General features: G+C 35.0%; 1 protein-coding gene across 8 annotated transcripts; it reads right to left on the bottom strand.

Moving 5' to 3' along the window:
• Positions 1-1805: 1805 nt before the first annotated feature.
• Positions 1806-10076, bottom strand: LOC133283837 (pentatricopeptide repeat-containing protein At5g24830). Of its 8 annotated transcripts, none has more exons than XM_061480777.1 (8): positions 9985-10074; positions 9714-9882; positions 9416-9592; positions 7026-8618; positions 6388-6494; positions 5577-5714; positions 4461-4957; positions 1806-2584 (listed from the first exon to the last, which is right to left on the bottom strand). In XM_061480777.1, the coding sequence occupies exons 2-4, from the start codon at positions 9851-9853 to the stop codon at positions 7181-7183; spliced, it is 1755 nt and encodes a 584-aa protein (XP_061336761.1). In that variant the 5' UTR covers positions 9854-9882; positions 9985-10074; the 3' UTR covers positions 1806-2584; positions 4461-4957; positions 5577-5714; positions 6388-6494; positions 7026-7180. The 8 variants fall into 8 exon arrangements, with proteins under 8 accessions (XP_061336761.1, XP_061336778.1, XP_061336741.1 ...); XM_061480794.1 differs by lacking the exon at positions 1806-2584 and having other exon boundaries at positions 4329-4546; positions 4777-4957; XM_061480757.1 differs by lacking the exon at positions 1806-2584 and having other exon boundaries at positions 4329-4957; positions 9714-9903; positions 9985-10076.
• Between the last annotated feature and the right edge of the window lie 289 nt (positions 10077-10365).

The raw sequence follows: 10365 nt of genomic DNA, 5'->3' as shown, positions 1-10365 counted from the left end.
TGATTGGATAGATTCTTTGGCCAGTGGGATAGGTATAGACTTCCCTTGGAGCCAGAGTTGCGTGGAACAAACTCCTTGTGGTTGACACCTGAGATGAAACTTAGAGGGTTTTCTCTTAGAAGTGCCATATGAGTTGCATTCTTGTATGTTGGTGAGAGGCCAACGAAATGGCTCATGTTTTGTGTGTGGATATAGACTGATTATTATTATGAGCTTTTGTTGCAAAATGTCATTTTGATACCTATATATCATGGAAGTGAGCTCAGGGTTGAAAGAGTCTCCAATGACCCAGAGCTCAGGGTCATTGGAGACTCCTCCAACCCTGAGCTCACTGAGATTATATATTACCCCGTGAGGGGATTATTTTTCAAGTAACCCAAGTGACACAGATGATATTTCTCGTGGCAAGAGGCCCGAGTAGGGAACGATGACATTGATGTTTTGGTTTTTGCACCCTTTGACATAATAACATGCTAGGTTAATGTTTTTAGTTGTAAATTGCACCATTGTACCATGCAGAATTCCATATTTTGATCATGTATGTACTTACGTCAAAGTGCGAAAACTGTGGAGTTTGTACATGTTATGAGGACATTGTGCCATGATGTTTATTTTGTTTAAGACTTGATTTACATTTGTTAGAGTAAAATGTATAGGGCTTATGAATTTCCAATGTCCAAATGTGGTATGTAATTTGAACATTTGTGTAATTAAGGATCAATGATGCATTTGAGGAATGGATGTGGTATGTTGAAGAATATATAAATGTTAATGATGAAAGAAAGGAGAGTACTAGTTTGTAATCTATTGAAATGGTGTATGTGATCGTATGTCTATCATGGATTTAAAATGCTGGTCAATTAGGTACATTTTAGAATAAATAAGTGGGATAAGGTATCCCTAAATTGGTGGTGTAAAATAAAGGAGTTATTTTTGCAAAATAGGGTATAATTGCTGACTTGCTCGCTCAAGCAAGCAGCTTAACAAGCAGTGTATATCTAAGAAACGTTGATTTACCTAGAATTAATAAATAAAGAACTTATAATATGTTAAATTAGTAATGTATGAGCACTAAATATGTGGATGTAAGAGAAGTGGCTACAAAATTAGTTGTGTAAAGGGAAAAAAAAGTTTATATGTATTTTCGTATTTGTTTATTTCCGCGTTATTTACTTTGATTGTAATACGCTTAATATGATAAACAATGTTAACAAAATGATGGTGTTATGGATAGACTGCAGCTAATGATGGTGTAAAGCTTTGGGATTTACATAAATTGAAAAACTTCCGAAACTTTGCTCCAAATGACTCAGAAACTCCAACAAACTGCGGTATTCATTTTTACATTTTGTTTATGGGCCTATCACATACAGGGTAAGAAGTTATCGCTACTTCTAAAGGTCATCATCAAATTCTGATGACACCCTTTGCATTTATGACGTGTCAAGTTTATTGCTTCGTGTCAGTTGAAAGAGTTAGTTAGTTTGTTACGTGTCCTTTAGTTTGATATTAGCCCTTAGTGAAATTCTCTTTTGTATCAGTCTGCTCAGAGTTGTCAACTGCACTAACTCCTTCACTTACAGCTGAATTGGCCTTGTGTCCCGAGATTCTTTGTTTATACCCAGGAGGATACCCATGCTTCTCAAAGCATGTATCCACTGTATGGCTGGTCTTTCCACAATAGGTGCAGAGCCTAGATCCTCTTCCACGTCCACCAGTGTATCCTCTTCCCCTTCCACGAGTTTGCATACGTCCTCTTCCTTGGACCTGCTCAACAGAATTAAAGAAAATTCTTGAAGAGTCATGACTTGAAATATTACCTTCAATCTGCAACTGGCTTTCTTGTTGTGCGACAAGGGAAAATACTCAGTTGACAGAGGGAAGTGGATCCATTAACATGATTTGGGACCTCACATGAGAAAACTGATCACTGAGTCCCTTTAGGAATCGGATTGAGTAATCTCTTTCCTTGATGTTCTTAACATCCTTTGCAATTGTGCAACATGGATGAATACACTTGCAAGTAGGAGTCGGTTGCAATGCTTCCAATTCATCCCAGAGAATTTTGAGTCGAGTAAAATAATCGGATGTGGAGCTATCTGCTTGATGTAAACGATAAATGTCATCCTGTAGGTCTGATATCCTAAAAATATCAGATTGGGAGAACCTCTCCCTAAGGTCTTTCCAGACATCATAAGCCTTATCCATCCATAAAATGGATTGAGATATTGAATTGGTAATAGAACGATGCAGCCACGAGAGGACCATTGTATTACACCTCTCCCAAATAGCAAAACGCGGATCTGTTGTATCCGGAGCCAAAATTGTACCATTTACAAACGATACTTTATTCTTTGAAATTAGAGCCATTGTCATTGCCCTGGCCCAACCATGGTAATTCTTTCCGTTCATCAGATTTGACACAAGAACAAGTGATGGATTTTCACTTGGATGAAGATAATAGGGACTTCCTGGATCTAACAGATCAATCAGACTTGCGTTCATAGTGCTACCTTCTCTATGTGGATTAGTGCCTTCAGTTTCCTTCTCCATTGAAGTCACGGAGCTCTGACTTGCCGTCTTGCTTACAGAGAAAAATGCACAGATTTATTAGCAATTAACCAATTCAACACGCATGTAAGGATAAGAAACCGGATAGATCTAACATCAAAAGATCAGATCAAAAGACTCATGTAAAAGGAAGAAAGCCAAACAGATCTAACAGCAACAAATTGAATCCAGAAACCGAACAGATCTAACAGCAATAGATCGAATCAACAGCAACAAATTGAATCCACAAATTGAATCCAAAGACCGAACAGATCTAACAGCAATAGATCGAATCAACAGCAACAAATTGAATCCACATGCATGCAAAGAAAAAGAAGATCGACAGCATATATCAGAGCTCCGCGCGGAGCTCTGATACCATCTAAAGAACCTTGGGATACACCACCCCAAAAGCTAGCTCTAGGTGTGGGAGTGCCCAAGGTCTTATAAAGGTCATATTAGTTGCCCATCCAATCAATGTGGGACTATATATCTCAACTTCTCTGTATCTTACACTTGGATTTAGTGATAGTTTCAAAATGTTTCAGAAAAATCTTCCACGCTTGTCATTAATCAACCCCTTCCATTAGTTTTTTCTGAAGCTGATTCCCAGTGCCTATTAAATTATGCAGGATTTGCCAAGTTGCAAATGTAAAATTTGAATAAAAGTATTGATTAAGTTACACCGTTAAGGATGGACACTAAAAGAAGAATAAAATAGACAATGATTAAGTTTTTAATAAAATAGACATTTGAATGAAAAAAAACAGGGAGGAAAAAATGATTAAAAAAAATGAGGTGTAACTGATTCAAAGTCAAATAACATATTTGAACTTTTTCCTAAAATTATGTAAGTATAAAATAATAGAAATATTATACTTACAACCTCTTACAATTAATATCTTAACCGTTGATTTCCGTCAATCAACGGTTAAGATTTATTGTGAATTAATAATTAATTAATAAATTTTATTTGTGAGAATCTTAACCGTTGATTGACAGAAATCAACAGTTAAGATATTGGTTGTAAGAGGTTGTAAAAAAAAAATAAGTTGTAAGTACAACCTTCCCCATAAAATAATGTGCATATAAGTATGTGTGTGTTGTGTGTGTAACCCAACAAAACATAATCTTTCGCCTAACAAATTAAAGTAGGGATAAGTTATTCTACCTACCTTTTTTCTGCCTATCTTTGCATACCACTAGACCATTAGATCAGAATCTTAATTAATATATATTTTCTCTATCCTCTTTAGATTCTGATCTAACAGTATTAGAGTGGTAGACAAAGATAGACAGAAAAAATAATAAGTAGAAATAACTATCCCATTAAATTAATACATGTGTAACTTTCTAATGAATTCATTTTTCCACTTAAATTAAAGGTAATTTGGTAATTAATTTACTCATAAAAAATTAAACTTGTATACTTTCATCGGACAAGTCTATAGAATAAAGGATATCTAAAATTATACATGTTGATCTCAGCATGATATAAATGATAGCACTGAAAATAAAATAATTATATAAACACATTAACCCCCTCAATTTTCTTCCAACTCTTTTGATAGTAAGACCTCAGCTTCTTTTTTAACATAATCTCTATATGTTTGCACAAATATTAATTTTTAAAAATCTTTTTAATGAGAAAATTTTAATAATAGCAGAGAAGTAAGAATGATAACAACATTTAATTCAGAACAAGTGACATTAATTGAAGTAGAATAACAGAAAAGGTAGTCTAAATATATTATATGCAATTTATTTGACATACTTTTAGCGGACCAAAAAGAACATACAATTACACCCAACAATAGTTGATCTTAATCCCTCAAAGTCAGCTTTTAAAGCATTCTGTTTTCCAAGCACAATGTCTCCACATAACACTAGCAAGGCTCAATCAAAAGTACCTCAAGCGTCAATACTTCACAGCATTTTCAGCAATATATAATCATTCTCCCAATTACAAGGAAGATGAAGTATTGTGGTCAGCCACCTGAAAATATTAGACCTGCCATGATTTCCTTGGTAACTTATACCTTCAGGCTGCAAATAAATTCTTGTAAATTCTCATACAAAATAAAAATAAAGCTGCATTTAAATACTCGCATCCTATATATTGATTAAGTTAGAAAAATCACTAGCAAATATGCAGGCTAAACCAGACGCATCACCAAACTTTACAAACACGTGCCATCAATAAAATTTTTAGCACGACCACCTAACTTTTCATTTGAGCCATTCAACGTCATGAACCAAAGGGCAGTGCCCACAATTCCCCAGATTTTTTGTTAGGCACACTCGGCCCAATTTGTGCAGGTAGCCTTGCAATAGTACATGATAATTTACTGACATTTCTTATGATAACCTCCACATAGAGACGCAGCACTTCTTCCAACTGTTCCTCCTAGTAAATATAAAATATGTAATAATAATGAAATTAGGTTTAATACAAATATGAATAATCAAGAAACCTATTGACAAAAATGAAGCATCAAGCATAGGAAAATCCATAACTTTATTTTCTTCTTGTGTTGAGAGAATGAATAAGAAAAAAAACAATAAAATGATCACTTTGAAAATTGAATGTGCGAATTCCATCATGTTTGATTCAATTACATATGGTTTATACTTTATACAGATAACTAGCGCCAAGACAGGTATGTAGATCTGCAGTTCCGATTACTAGACTTAGGTAACTGTCATCATTGATGCAGTGCCTAACAATTTTAAAGGATCTAATATAGCTTAGAACTTACATATATTACTAAACAGATCAACCAGCTGCAACGCTAATGGTAGAGTGGAGAAATCAATGATGGTTTGTTATAAAGGTTTTGATAAAAACAAGGAAGCAAACATATTTAGCAGTGTGGTTAATGCACTTCTTTTGTGTTTGGTTGCAGTAGAATTCTTGCCGCTTTAAGGTTGTTTCTTTGCTCCTAAAGTTGGTATTGGATAGGATTGTATTTATTGTAGGATCTCTTTGGTGTTCTGCTCATGGCCATTTCAAGGAAGTTACCTACTCTGATATGCAGAGACTGACAGCCTGACTGCATTTGATCTTCTCATGATTCTTGTTGTATCTGGCCGTTTCTGTTTGGGATGACATCTAATCATCCCTCAAGTTGTATTTTCCCTCTGTCCTTCCAATAAAACAAATTCTATCAAAAAAGAAAAAAAAGAATTAATGAATACTTCCAAGGACAGCTATCTATCACCCTTCAATTAATAAGAATACAGTATTTTTTGATAGGACATTGCTCCAGAGCATGAAAACTTAAAGACCAAATTGAACAGTTATGTATAATCATGAGTTTTATTGTGCGGGACCCATATGTAATTTGATTGGAGCCAATTAAAAGTGTATTTGCGATTCTATCCGGTGAAATTCAGTATCAAATGTTATGTGCTTTCTAGAGCTTATTGACATTCTCGTGAATACTAACTACAACATACTGCAATATGCAATGCATCTTGCATGTAATTTGTCAATACAGATCAACTTGTAATAACAAAATCAGTTAATTTGAAAACCCACCCCCACCCCCCCTCTCCCCCAAAAAAAATAAAAATAAAAAAATTACGGGTTGTTCTAAATTCATGCAATATTTCCAAATAACTAACGATGACTCAACCACATAAATGCAATCCTGAAATAGTATATATTGTCAACTGTGAATTTAAGATTATTGTCATCTAAGAGCACAAGGGATATGATTCAACATCTAATCAACTGATCATGTGAAACTCCAGATCCTATCAGCATGGAAGTTCCGTGATTAAATATTGAAAAAATATTTTGCAATAAAAGAATTATAACTTCTAAAACCCAACCTGAGCATAATGAGCAGAACTGGTTTGACACTTCTACTTTTATCAGCTGATAACATCTTCTGGAGTTGGGAAGCATTCTGCAACCCATAAAAAGACCCAACATGTCACTGCACACCAAAAGAACAAGTAACAATCTCGAATCATTATAAACACTATGATCTAAAATATAGTGTCCCTAACGACTTTATTTTCCATGCCATAGTCAATAAGTTGTATAAATATTGTGTCCCAAATTCAGTAAAACAGAACACAGAATTGTGTCAGGAAACAACAACTTGGTTGTTTGGCAAAACGAAATTTCTAAACCAAAAAAGACAGGATGACAAAGGCAGATTATAATTAAGGAAAACCAAACATTGCAGTTTATATTACTAGTCTGTTGTTCTCTATTCTCTATGGTGTCCCCTCCTATAGGATCAATTACAAAGTTGTTCAACCTCCCTATAAATGCAATTTATCCAGAATCAAACAATTTATAAAATCAGAAGAGCAAAAATGATAGACACATCTAGAATAATGTTTTTAACCAAAATCTACTTAATTTCTAGATACAATATTCAGAAATGGTTTGAATGACTGAGACTGACACAAATATTTCACCCTAAGCAAACAATGTTGGATAAAATGTCGCCAAGTACCTGGAGTGTTACTCATACGAGCCACAACCTGAGAACCACCAGCATTTTAATGAAAGTCAGAATATCAGAAAAATAAGGAGTGCCTTTCAAGCAAGGCTTTCTTTTCAAGAACATGCAACTCTATGATGTCTAAAGCCATAAGCATGATGTCGGATTTAGGAAGGATGACTATCACGTTTACTTGCCAACCAGTCTTGATAAAAGTTAAATGCGATGACTGGTTCCTCCCGTTTGCAGTACATATTAAAAAGAATCTGAACTGGAACATGATCAGTCAATAAACCAGATTTCAGTATTTTAGCATAAAGCTCTTCTGCTTCTTTCATGTAACCTCTAATACAGAACCCTCTAAGAAATTCAGTATAAGTTATTAAATCTGGTTCATACCCCCTTTGCAGCATCTCATCATGTAATCGAAGCGCAAAATCAATAGATCCTAAATTACAAGCAGCACCTATCAACAAATTATAAGTAACCCCATCAGGACAGACACCTTTTAAAAGCATCTCTTCCTTCAGAGAGCAAGCATCATAGATATTTCCACTCTTCCCTTGCGCAAGAATTAAAGCATTATAAGTAAATACATTGGGGCGAACACCGAAAGCCAGCATCTGATCTCGGGTAAAAAATGCATTACTAAGATCACCGCACCTTCCGTAAAAGTCAATGATCAGGTTCCATATTAAAGGCTTGGGCACCATTAAATTGTTCAACATACACCGCAGCAAGTCTTCTGCTCTATCAATATCTCCATCAAAACAAAGGCCTTGAATTATAATCTTATATGAAATTTGATCAGGCATAATTCCCATTTTAGACATAACTCCAAGAATATAGCAAGCTTCACTGGTTTTGCCTTCTTTGCAAAGAGAACCAATAAGAATATTATAAGTAAAAGAATCAGGAAGTAAACCTTTCTTAAGCATCTCACATGCATATCCATATGCAAGATTCATTTGTTGACTCTTGCAAAATCCATTGATAAGAACATTATAAGCAACAACATCTACTTTTGTACACTTTTGAAGCATCTCATTCCAAAGGCTGAGAGCCTGATATATTGCTCCGTTCTTAAAGTAATTATCCATAAAAATGGTGGAGGTAACTAACTCAGGTATATCTTTGTCATCTTCATCATTTAATATCTCTTCAAGCAACTCTTTAGCTTCCTTTAGAAGACCTTTCTGACACAATGCATGTACCAGTATGTTACAAGTAACCCTGTTTGGCTGAATACCAGTATTGGCCATGGTGGAGAACAGATACAAAGCTTTATTTACATTATTAACAGCACAATAGCCCTTAATTAAAGTATTGTAAGTGGCACAGTTGGGATGAGGACCAAATTCTAACATCTCTCTAACAAGCCAATCTGCCTTCTCCAGAAGACCAATTTTGCACAGCCCATTTACAATATGGTTGTAAGTAAACACTTCAGGAAAAATACCTTTCTGCATCATTTTTCTCCGAAGCCATAGAGCTGATCCCAACTTACCTTCCAAGCACAAACATCTAATAGTGGCTGCAAGTTCAGTGTAGTTATATTCACACGCATATCCTTGAAGATCAATCTTTACTAAAGATATGTTTTCCCTGCAACATTTCATGTAGTAACCAGAAATGTCATTCGTTTTGGAATCTACGGCATCTCTCTACAAAACGTATACATACACACACCTAAAGCATATATACACACATGCATGCAAGAAATTTGTCAGACAAAATTTTCTCTACAACAAACTTCCCTCAAAAAAACAACATTGTTGCTAACACCTTAAATATTACTATCGCAGATCATCAAGTATATTTACTAAATTAACCTTCTTCTAGAAATTGTGGTTGATTAGAAATAGGTTTTTCTTCTTAATTGAAGTTGAAGATTGAAAAAAAAAAAGTCTGGTGCCATAAAGCTCCAGCTATGTGCAAAGTTAAATAGAAGGGTTGGACCCATTATGTGAATCTATTCTAGGCAGTCTTACTAATGCAAGAGGCTAGTTACATGAATTGAACATGGTGAATTCCAGATCACATGACAACAACACTAAAAAAAAAAAAAAAAAACCACTCCCCGTTAAACCCGACTAGCGAGTGTGGGGTGGAGGAAATCCTTGTACGCAGCCTTACCCTTGCATAAATGCAAAGAGGTAGTTTCCTGGATTCGAACCCATGAATTTTTAGTCATGAAGAAACAGTTTTACCGTTGTTCCAGTTCGCCCTTTTTAACACGGCAACAACACTAACCGTTTTAAAAATAAATGAATAAAATGCAATGAAAAAACCTACATACTTATGCAATTAATCTTAGTACAAACATTTTCAAAGTTAATACTAGCTGAAAGAAACACAATCAAACTATACATGCTTTCAAACTTGATAACATGATAGCCAACCTCATCGTCTTGAGACGCTCTAAACTGTCCTTTAGCATAGTATCCAACGCATTGAAAACAGCATGCGGACCCTTCTCATCACCAAAACTCTTGTCGTTTGAAGAACAATCTCGAGCACAACTTACATTGCACTTTTTCCCAATAGCTGATAACGCCGTATCCTCTTCACAACAAATCCTACAACCAAACATTAACAAGAGAAGCACCATAACAACATTATCCAATAAACGACATCTTAGGGTTGACGCATCACAGCGAATTGAGAAATCACGCAATTCACTTAAAGTATTGAAATTACCTTGCACGTGTGACATTGTTGTGTTGGGAGCAGAAAACGGTATCAACATCTTGTTTGATTAACTGAATGGCGCGATTCATAAATCTTAGGAAAGCAATGTCATATAAACTGGGACTATAAAAAAATGGAATTGCACTCATTGTTCTACTCAGATATAAAATGAAGCCATCTGAAAATTAAAAAACAAACACTATAATAATAATAATAATAATAATAATAATAATAATAATAATAAGTGTGTGTTTGTGTTGAGTTCTTCAGATCTGCTTACTGGCGGCGTGGGAGAAAAACGAAAACAGAGGTTTTAGAGAGAGAGAAATTGTTCTCTCTGTCTCACTGAGTGCTGCGCGAAGCGCTTTGAGAGGAGGGTTGAGGATGAAAGATAAAAGAGTAACCATCATGTGGCATTTTAAATGTGTGGGCTGGGTAGGACCCAAATGAATGGGTTCGTTACTTAACCCACGAGGCCCAGCTTCTCATCTTTCCTCTCACCATGACACCAGCCTCCAAATTCCATGCGTTTTCTATTTTTATTTTTATTTTTTCTTCTGAATTTTTAAACAAACTAATTTGGATTTGAAAATTAGGGATAGGATATCGTAACAACCAAGTAATGTTACTACCAATCAATTTTACCATAAGATCGATTAGG

Source organism: Gastrolobium bilobum, unplaced genomic scaffold (assembly GCF_033153095.1).
Source record: "Gastrolobium bilobum isolate Gb01-03AN ecotype WA unplaced genomic scaffold, APGP_CSIRO_Gbil_v1 utg29884, whole genome shotgun sequence".
NCBI classification, from domain to species: Eukaryota; Viridiplantae; Streptophyta; class Magnoliopsida; order Fabales; family Fabaceae; genus Gastrolobium; species Gastrolobium bilobum.
The sequence above is the reverse complement of the archived record's forward strand: the minus strand, read 5'-3'. Positions and strand labels throughout refer to the sequence as shown.